This window comes from Arachis ipaensis, chromosome B3 (assembly GCF_059453495.1).
Source record: "Arachis ipaensis isolate K30076 ecotype BB chromosome B3, ASM5945349v1, whole genome shotgun sequence".
NCBI lineage: Eukaryota > Viridiplantae > Streptophyta > Magnoliopsida > Fabales > Fabaceae > Arachis > Arachis ipaensis.
In genome coordinates, this window is record NC_142438.1 from 40,556,495 (window position 1) to 40,566,911 (window position 10,417).

A 10,417-nucleotide genomic window follows, 5' to 3' on the forward strand; every position below is an offset into this window, starting at 1 on the left:
AAGTAAATCAATAACTAAGAAAAGCTCTTGGCAAGGTATGAGAACTGGACGTCCTATCCTAGTTATCCTTATCAATTGTGATGAGAATTGTTCATTGCTCCCACTTAGTTAACCTCTAACTATGAAGGTAAGTCAAATGGATAAATCAATATGAATCCTCAAGTCCTAGTCAACTCCCAAGGAAAGGCTAGAGTTAGTGGAATTCAAGTCAATTAACAACTTTCAATTATCAATCAACAAAGGAGTTTGATAACTCAAGAGTCTCCAATTAATCAATTCAAGCTAAGAATGTAAAAAACTAAATTAAAATCATAAATATGAAATACCTCAAATTGCATTAAATAAAGAAATCAAATTAAACATGAGAATTATAAATTCAATTGGGAAGATAAATAAACTAGAATGCTAAGATAATTAAAAGTAGAAGAGAAACTAAATTAAAGGAACATTGAACCTGGAATTGAGAAGAAATAAACATAAAACTAAGAGAAATCCTAAAACCTAGAGAGAGGAGAGAACTTCTCTCTCTAGAAACTACATCTAAAACATAAGTTATGTGAAGTAAGTTGTGTGAATGTCCGTTGAGTCTCTGCTTGTTCCCTGGCTTTAGTCTGTGTTTTTGGGCCGAAAACTGGGTCCAAACTCAGCCTAAAATCGCCCACAGTATTTTCTACGATTTCTGCACGTGGCGCACGTCACGCGTACGTGTCGCCATGGAAAGCTCCAAATCACGCGCACGCATTAGGTATGCGCACGCGTCGTTCCTCACTGGTCAGCTCCTTGGTTTCTTGTGTTCCTTCCATTTTCGCAAGCTTCCTTTCCATCTTCTAAGCCATTCCTGCCCTATAAAGCCTGAAAACACTGAACACACAGATCACGGCATCGAATGGTATAAAGGGAAATTAAAATATACAATTTAAAGGCTTAGGAAGCAAGTTTTCAACCATAGAACAAAATTGGGAAGGAATTGTAAAATCATGCAAATCATATGAATAAGTGAGTAAAGAGTTGATAAAAACCACTCAAATTAGCACAAGATAAATCACAAAATTGTGGGTTATCAACACACACAACAGCAGTAAGTAGTATTAAATCTTTTTACTTTTTTTGAGCAGGTTGGTATGTTAATCAATTCAGTTTATAAATTTGTATTCATTGTCTTGCTTTTCAAAAGTAAAAAGGAAGTATAAAAGTAACCTTCCGATTAATAAATGCTTCATGCATCAAATAATTATTCACTGAATAATTATTCAAACAAGTTACCTTTAAAAACACATTTGCTTGTTTTTCAATAAACGCTTGAGATTTCATCCTCAAGATATAAGTTTTCTTTTATTATGTTTGCATTGTGGTACAATTGCTATTATCTGGTGAAGTGTTGTATTGTAGTTCTCCTTTATCTGAACTTTAACAACATAATTTCTATGGTTGTAATTCTAATTTTGGTAATATTGATGTGCACGCCTATATGTTACTTGTGCCTTTAGCATTACAGTAATTCTTTGATTAATATAGGTGATTTTTGAATTACTTTATGTCTTCTTATCGTTGTACGTGAGACATAGTTAATCTAGAAAATAACAAAAGCTGAAACATGGTGTTTTTGTAGCTGAATTGTATTTTGTTTTATTATCTAGCACTTAACTTTATTTCATCACATTCTTGTACCGCTGACTTAGTTGACTTTGGGGAAGAAAAGACAACTTCGTACCTGGACATAATTTTTGGATTGTTGTAAGAAATCATCTTCAAGACATGGGAAAGCTGGTATTACATCATTCAAAAACTTGTGTTTCATTCTAATTTAGCATTTTGTTTGTTTATGAAGGTCTTGTTTTATGTTGACATAAATTATTAGAGACAAGGTGCTCACCATGCTTCATCGCAGATTTGTTCAAAGATTTGGAAACAAACCAGGCCCAAGCAAAGCTAGATGAGATAGAAGCAATGGGCTTTGGTTCCCTGAAGCTAGTTCCAAAGTGGCTTGTTAAACAAGGCATAATGGTGCTCAAGAGGCTACAAGAGGTGACAAATAAACAGGAAAAATCCCTCCCAAAAGAAGCCATGCAAAATCATGCAAAGGAAAGGGAGCATAGCAACCAAGGGAGTCCACACTCCAATGAATCAAGAAAATGCAAGGTGGTTGATTTAATTGAATCATCAATCCAAGAAGTTCTTGATGAAAGGAACACTCTAGATATTACACAATACCAAAGTCCTGAAATCAAAGAAGTGGAGGGAAGCAAGAAAAGCACTCAAGGAAGGATTGTAATCTAGAAACAAAAGATAATATCCATGAAAAAGAGAAGGTCAACAAAAAGCAATCCAACCCCTACCCCAGCAAGCAAGTGGTGTCAAGCTAATAACAAAAGAAAGTTTGTTAGAAGGCAATCAAAATAGAAGGAATCAATTTTTCCCTCTTCTCCCTTGAAGTCATTTCTCTTAACCAATTAGAAGAAGAGGAATAAAATTCGAGAACTAACCGTCAAGCTAGTGACGTTAAAGAAGCGCTTGTTGGGAAGCAACCCAACCTTCAGTATTTTCTTTTCATTCTTGCTTTTTATTTGTTTAAAGTTGTGCATGTGTTTCATGAATTAAGTTTGATGTTTCTACACCAACAGGAGACTTGCATTTCACTAGGAACTTGGCTTAGTTCACATTGATGGTATCACACTAAGTTTGGTGTTCTCACACCAAGTTTGGTGTTGCCACATTCACCATGAAAACACATTAACAACCTCATTGTCTTACTTTATTTTAGTTTTCATTTCATTCTATTTTGATTTGTTTTCTTTTAAATAAGCCTCTGCATTAATTAAATTCTTTCACTTGATAATCCTGTTTCCATCACCATTATTTTTTTTTCTTTGATGCTTGAAGACAAATAATCATTCTAAATTTGGTGTTGGAGGCTATACTCTACATAGCCTAAAAAGTGATGAGGAAGAAGATAGTGAAGAGAAAGGCAGTGAGAACTAAGCTTGTTTTCTTTTTTTTAATAATATGCATGTGTTTCATTTTATTCTATCTTATATAATGCATTTAAGATTTCTAATTGTCAAGCACATATCATGTCCATCATAACCCACAATTATAATTGTGATTGCTCCTAAACGTGAGCAAGGATCATGTACTAAGAAAGAAACAAAAGGAACATGAAATGATCCTAAAAGATCATGACAAATTGAATTTGGGAAGCCAAACTAACTAAGAGTGTTCAACATTATCTAAGCCACATTGCTTGAGGCTTTAGTCTATAGGACTATTATGGGATCTTTACACTTGACAAAATCTTGAAGAAGCAATAATATAAGAAATAATAAGTAAGAAAATGGGGTTATAAGAGAAACCAAGGGCTCTGAGCACCACTGACTAAGGAAATTGAAAGAAAAATAAGCTCAAAGAGCATCATAGTCAAGTACTTGTGGTGCTTACGTATCAAGCAAAAGCTTGAAAACAAAGCATTTAGAGTCACAGCAAGGCTCAAGGTGCAAAGCACCCCCCAAAAGAAGAGAAAGCCAAAGGCTCCGAGCACCAATGATGGAGAATGTTAAAAGGACATTGTAAGTTCAAAGAGCTCCCCAATCAAGTGCTTGTGGTGTTTTTATGTCGAGCAAAGCTTGAGACAAAACATTTAGAAGGATTCTATAATCTAATCCGGACAGAGGCTTTGAAGATTATAATCAATTGTGTTGAATTGTGCATAAGTGAAACAGTTAACCAAACTCATTTAGATTGCAATTCTTCACCCCTATTTCATAAGTTTAAGAAATTTGGATCAAGCCATGATTCTTTGCTTGCTTGAGAACAAGCAAGATCTTAAGTTTGGTGTTGTGATGCATGAGCATCTTAAATAGTTTTCTTGGGCATTTTTCATAGAAAGTTCATGACTTTTGCTTGGTAATTATGATTTTTAAGACTATTTTATTAGTAATTTGATTTTTTTGGTTTTATGATTCTTGTAGGAAAATTTTAGGAAAACAGAAGCAAAAGCACAAGGAGGAACCAAGAATTGAAGACGAGTGCAAAGTGAATTCGTGGATGTTGTCAACTCTGATCTCTTCACACTCCAATGAGCATAACATGAGATACAGCGGTCCAAATAATGTAGTTCTAGTGGCATTAGAAATTCAACTTTAAGAGCTTTCCAACAATATATAATAAGTCATACTTTTTCTCTGGAATCATGGCGCTAAAAGCCGTGACATTGGCATTTAGCACCAGTCTGCAAAGCAACCTTGGTGCCAAACGCCGTGACCTCAAGTTTGGCGCCATATCCTGCACCCAGGGTAGTCCCCACGCCCTCAGCAATGTAGTCTCAAGTATTTAATTTATATTTTAATTAGAAGAAAAGATATTATTTAGATTTTTTTTAAATTTAAATTAGGAAGTTACCTTAACCACTCTGGTTAAGATAAGATGAGTTTTAGAATTTGAATTTGTATTTGAATTAGTAGGAATTTTAGTATAAATAAGTGAGATGACTCACAGAGAAAGGCAAGCTGTGGTGGTGATAAACCCCAATTTTGTGGTTTATCTTGTGCTTAATTTAGGGGAATTTTATCAGCTTTTCTCATATTTACTCAATGAAATAGCATGGTTTTGTAATTCTCCCTTAATTTGTGCTTAAATGTAAAAACATGCTTTTTAGGCCTTAAAATTGGTGATTTTAATTCACCTTAATTCCATTTGATTCCTTGATGTGTTTGTTGAGTGAATTTAGGTTCATAAGGCAAGTATTGGATGGAAGAAGTGAAGAGAAAAGCATGCAAAGTGGAGAATTCATGAAGAAATGAGCATTTGGAGAATTGAGGGCCACGTGCACGCGTCATCCATGCGTATGTGTGAGTTGAAGATTTGTAAGCCACGCGCACACATCACCCACGTGTACGCATGAGGAGGAATTTTGGCCAACAACGCGCACGCGTCACCGATACGCACGCGTCACCCACACGCACGCGTGACGCTGATCACATGACCTTATTAAAGTGAATTCGCTGGGGGCGATTTCTGAGCTTTCCAGGCCCAGATCCAGCTTGTTTCTGAGGGTATTTCATGCAGAATTCAAGCTTGGACAAAGGGGGAGCAATTAGTGGTAGCTTAGCATCATGTAGTTTAGTTTCTAGAGAGAGAAGCTCCCTCTTCTCTCTAGAGTTAAGGTTCTTAGGGTACTTTGCATCTTAGATCTAGGTTTAATTCATGCTTTGATTTACTTTTCCTTTGCAAATTCTTGTTCCTTTACCTTTTCTTTCCTAGTTTAGTATTTTACTCCTTGTAGTTGTTTACTTTGTTGTTGATGTACTCTTGTCCCCTTTATTTTCCTTTAATGCAATTTATGTTTCATGTTCCTTTGTTGTTGATTTGAGTTGTTGTTATTAATTTCCTTGCAATTGGTAGTTGTTAGATTTTATTCTTCCTTGCAATTTATTATGCCTTCCTTTTATGCCTTCCAAGTGTTTGACAAAATGCTTGGTAGGATTCTAGAGTAGAGTTTTTGAGCATTCTTTGTTTGGAAAGAGAAATTGGGTAATCTTGAGTCATTTATACCCAACTCAAGTTGGTGATCTAGAGTTGTTAGCTAATATTGTTTCCATTAACGCTAATCTTTTGCTAATTCAATTAGTAAGTTGATTAGGACTTTTGGAGTGAGATTACACTACTACATACTTGGTTTTTACTAACATTTAAAAAATGTTACCAAATTATATTATAATATTACCAATGTATAGTAGTAACATTTTTACAAATGTTAAATATACCCTATGTTACTAAAGAGTTTTACTAACATTTTTCTAAAGATTTAATAACATTTAGTATAAATGTTACAATAGATTTCTATAGTAATATTATGAGAAATGTTACAATAAACCCTTCTTGATAACACTTAAAGAAATGTTACAATAGATATATTTTGTAACACTTAAAAAAATGTTACTATAGATATTTTTTATAACACTTAAAAAATGTTACAATATATATTTTATATAACACTTAAAAAATGTCACAATAACTCTTTCTAATAACACTTTAAAAAATGTTATAATAGATCTTCTATAGCAATATTCTAATAAATGTTACAAAAGATCTTCTTTGTTAACAATAAAAAAATATTACAATATATCTTTAGTAATATTTAAATGCACAAACTATTGAATTAAAATATTTTTCTTCAATTACATATTCAACACCCACTTTACAAATTAAACCCAAGATATTTAAATACTAAAATTGGTCCAATAAGTCAATTTTCCTATTTCTTCAACATGCTTACATAGCATAAATTTTTCCTATAGTAAAGATTAGTTTGACTACATATAAGTATTTACAAGTAACAAAATAATAAAATTCATACTAATATTAACTTGAGGAATTCAAGTGCTCCCTATTTGTCATCTAATAGCACAAGATAACACCAATTAACATACTAATTTTACAGTAATATCATTCTCTTATATAATTGGACAGCAACCAGAAAATTTCTCACATTTTCGAAGTACTAATATGCCAATAATGGTGCCCCATCCGGGATCAATGCAGACTCAACAGGACTCTCCACAACCTTAAAATAAAGAACACATTGTAGACATTAGTAAATATTAAACAAACAATCCGAGAAAAGTGAGTAAATTAAACTCTTCCTTAGAGGGTTTAGTTGGTAAATCTTTGGCCGCAATAACTCCAACCACTTTTCTAAGCCACCATGTTGCTTCATATCTTCTAAATGCTGAATATCAATGATTTTCTATTTGAGAATTCAGAATAACTCATACAAAATCCAGATATGCAACCGTCACAGAGATAAAGATGATAAATCAATACATTAATAGAGATAAAGATATGCACACCATGAATTTTACAATCGGGTAAGGAACAATAAGCTGCTTACAGTATTATTTTCAGATGGACGTGATGGGTGAGGATTCACCCTGAACAATAATTCCTTAGTTTCATATGTCATAGCAAAAGCATTGAATACTATCAACCGACATATTAATGGTTCCACCTTACCTTGCTCATATTCTTGAACTATCCTATCAACCTCTTCGACATCTGCTAACTGTTTTAGAATTCCTTTAACTTTAGTTCCTGCAAAGTTGATTCGTTTAGTTCACATTTTTTCTCTTTCCCAATGTCCAATTAAGTGCATTTCCATTTTTCAACATGGCTTTGCAATATATATGAATCATAGAATATCAACTTAACTAAGGAAACAAAACTAAACATCTAAATCCAAAAATTTGAGACAAGGACGATGAAAACTGAAATGAAATTTGGTTGCACTAGATACTTGTTTGAAGAACTAACATACTGTACTTCTCTAGAAATCGAAGAGCTTTTTCAAGGAAAGAAGGACCTCCATCAATATCTTCTAGTGCTAGAAGAATTGGCCTTCCAACAACCAAAGACTTAACTAGACGCTTGTCCCTCCCTAGAAGCAGTGCAAAGAATATAGACAAATCAGGATGGCAGAAACTTTCTATCAGAACAAGAAAAGAATATTTCTAATGATGAAGGGGCAGGGGAAGGTTTAGAAGCTTGCAGAAACAACCAAAAATTGCAAAATCAACATACAACTAAAATAAGTTAATATAATTTTTTAGAAAAATTAACATACAACAAAACCTGAAAAAAGAAAAAAAGGTTTGATGTTTTCTGAATTTCTTCTGTATTTTCTTCTTAATCTATCTACATGATATCTCCTACTAGTTAAATAGTACATAGTGAATTGATTTTCTATCAATAAAATTATTATAAATAAGAGTTTATAAGAAGATAGGCTTTACTACAACTATTGGATTAAATAAAATAAAATAAGTAATTATAACTATTGGATTAAAGGGTACACAGTCAAAGAAAAATAAAATAAAATAAGTAACTACAAAAGCCATTAATGTATTCATATCATATCATGGTAAGTGTAAAGGCCCTCTAATTTATCTTATGGATGGGCTTTGATTATGGTACTTCAACTATATATGCTATTGCTATGACTATCACAAGCCAATGACAATGCATTATAATTTATACCTTATCGTGTACTTGCCTTCTTTAATGGACAATAATTATTTAAAAAGGAAAAAATAAGGAATTTTTATGCAGAGAATTTTTATCACAATTCAACTCTGAATCAAAGCACACCTCAATATCTTAGTTCAAGCAGTCCTAGCCCTGCTTCAACACCTTCAATCATAGAAAGGAAAAAAAAATAAAGCTGTAGATTCACCTAATTTAAATGCCAAAACAAAATCTTAGGAAGAGGTATGTGTATGTGGTATGAAGATAGGGATGGAGAACTCTTGTATGGGAATTGAAGCCTATAATGGCAAAATCTAAGACAAGAAAATGAGGAACTTTCAGCAGTAAAAAAAAAGGATTTAAATGGGGCCAAAAAAAGTTACATATTAGAGGACTAGTCCATTTTGGTTTGTAGAAATAAACCTAAGCAAGTAATGAAAGCATATGAAAGAAGGATACTACATATTATAAAAGGTCTCAAAAAGAGAGAATACCATAAAGGAGATGTGAATTATTATGAAAGGTAACAAATCAAGTATGTAGCTGCAACTTTATTCATTCTCAGTGGTCCAAGTGGAAAAAATTGGATCAAAGAGAAGGTGTGAGAAATTATATGCCTTTATTCTATCATGTTGTTTCAAGAAATTATATGCCTTTTAATAAGTTTTGGACAAATCATACCATGGCTGAAGTCATCAGTTGCATCCTGGAGTTCAAAGAGAGTGAAATTCTTCCGTGAAGATTTGAAGTTGCCAAACTCAGAGTCAAAAGAAGAAGGAATGAGATCCTCTCTAACCTTCTTACTCTTCCTTCTAGTTAACTTAGGAACATCCTTCTTAAGAGGGTGAAATGGTTGAAATGACATCTGTGGGCCTTTCTTGAGAAGCTTGAAGAAACCACGCCATTGGTTGTTAGCATTAAAACTACCACTTCCTGGTAAAGAGTCTCAGAATCAGAAGTGCTTGCTTAACAAGTGTTAAAACCATTTTCTTTCATATATACTATTATATATATCTCTGTAAATTCATCTATCATTGATCTCGTACGTACCAAAAACTAAGGGATACATATCTTGTTATGCAAATTAATATAAAAACTTGTAGTATACTTCAATAGTTAGCTTTTATATACGTATTTTATTATTTAAGTACTTGTAGGCACTAAGTATAATAATTTAGACTTGATTTAGAAAATCAAAAAGGAAAAAAAATAGTTATCTACTGGAGGAGTCAGTCATGTGTATGTACCCAGCAAGGGACCAATTAATAATGATGAAACTCATCTTGTATGTCTTTGAATTTGGATTTAATGATTAATGAGTACATACAAAATGGATTAGCCATCTTGAAGCCTAGATAATTAAGCATACGGACAATGCTGGAGTTTATGTGTAAGTGGAAACCTGTTCCGAGGGTTACCTGAAACTGGAGGTCGATCTCGGATGAGATCTTCTGTACTGGTCAGAGAGGGCATGTCCGGCTGGCTGGTGGCGGCCGGAGCTGTTGTGTCTGACTTGTTGGACTTGCTGCACTGCTGATCCTTGGCCACCGGAGGGTGGGGGTACCTGCAAGAGACTCCGATGCTTAAGTTAGCACGGGTATTAAGCAGGTTTTTAGTAGAATCAAAGTATGAGTTATACCTGGGTGCTCCAGTGTATTTATAGTGGTGTAGAGTGACATTTTTAGATAAGATAAGTTAGTTATCTTATCTTATCTTATCTTTGAGTGAGGTCAGCTTATCTTCAAGGGAACCGCCCTTATCTCTATAGGCTTGGACTGCCTTTGGATTTGGGTCGTGTTCCTCTATTTGGGCCCCTTACTGGGCTTTCCTGTCGGTTTGGCCAAGCTCTCTTTAAAAAGAGATCGGATAGTCTGACCTGAAGAGGTCGGTCGCTTTGTCGCCAATCATCCCAGGTCGGGTAGCTCGACCCAGGGTATGAACAGTGCCCCTGCTTGAGCTCGGTCTTTTTGTTGAGGTCGAGTCTTTGACTTTGGTCCTTCTCTGACGAAGCCGAACTCAAGCATTTTGTCGATTTCTTCCTTTTGTAGAATCTTTTGAATGTAGAATGTTTTCCTCTAAAAGCGTGCGCTTTTATATCAGCGCTTTGTTCTTGGGAACGTGAGAGGGTTTAATACCTTCATTAATTGGTATTAATTGCCCCGTTTTCTCTTGGCTTTTTATTTTGAATTTCTCAATCAAAAACGGTTTCTCTTCTTCGCTTTTCTTCGTAACTTCTCCCTTTACTCTCTCATTTTCTGTTTCTTGCCTGGAGTTCGTAGTTCCTTCCCGCAACGTCTGTTCTGCTATTGCTTTCTGTGGAAGAGGGGCGATTTCCAGATTTCTCCTTCCATCTTCGCAGTTTTCCGCTTCGAGGGGTGGCTTTGTTGCTTCTACTCTTCAG

General features: G+C 34.3%; 1 protein-coding gene across 1 annotated transcript; it reads right to left on the bottom strand.

The window, feature by feature from the left end:
* Positions 1–6,586: 6,586 nt before the first annotated feature.
* LOC107634400 (uncharacterized) lies at positions 6,587–8,881 on the bottom strand. The gene is made up of 4 exons (XM_088508364.1): positions 8,698–8,881; positions 7,310–7,429; positions 6,887–7,086; positions 6,587–6,724 (listed from the first exon to the last, which is right to left on the bottom strand). The coding sequence occupies exons 1-4, from the start codon at positions 8,879–8,881 to the stop codon at positions 6,587–6,589; spliced, it is 642 nt and encodes a 213-aa protein (XP_088364490.1).
* Between the last annotated feature and the right edge of the window lie 1,536 nt (positions 8,882–10,417).

Coding starts and splice junctions, on each gene's coding strand:
- LOC107634400 (XM_088508364.1), bottom strand. CDS start 8,881: ATGTCATTTCAACCATTTCACCCTCTTAAGAAGGATGTTCCTAAGTTA. Junction 7,430..8,697: donor AACTGATGACTTCAGCCATG/GTATGATTTGTC, acceptor CACTGCTTCTAG/GGAGGGACAAGCGTCTAGTT. Junction 7,087..7,309: donor TCGATTTCTAGAGAAGTACA/GTATGTTAGTTC, acceptor TCAACTTTGCAG/GAACTAAAGTTAAAGGAATT.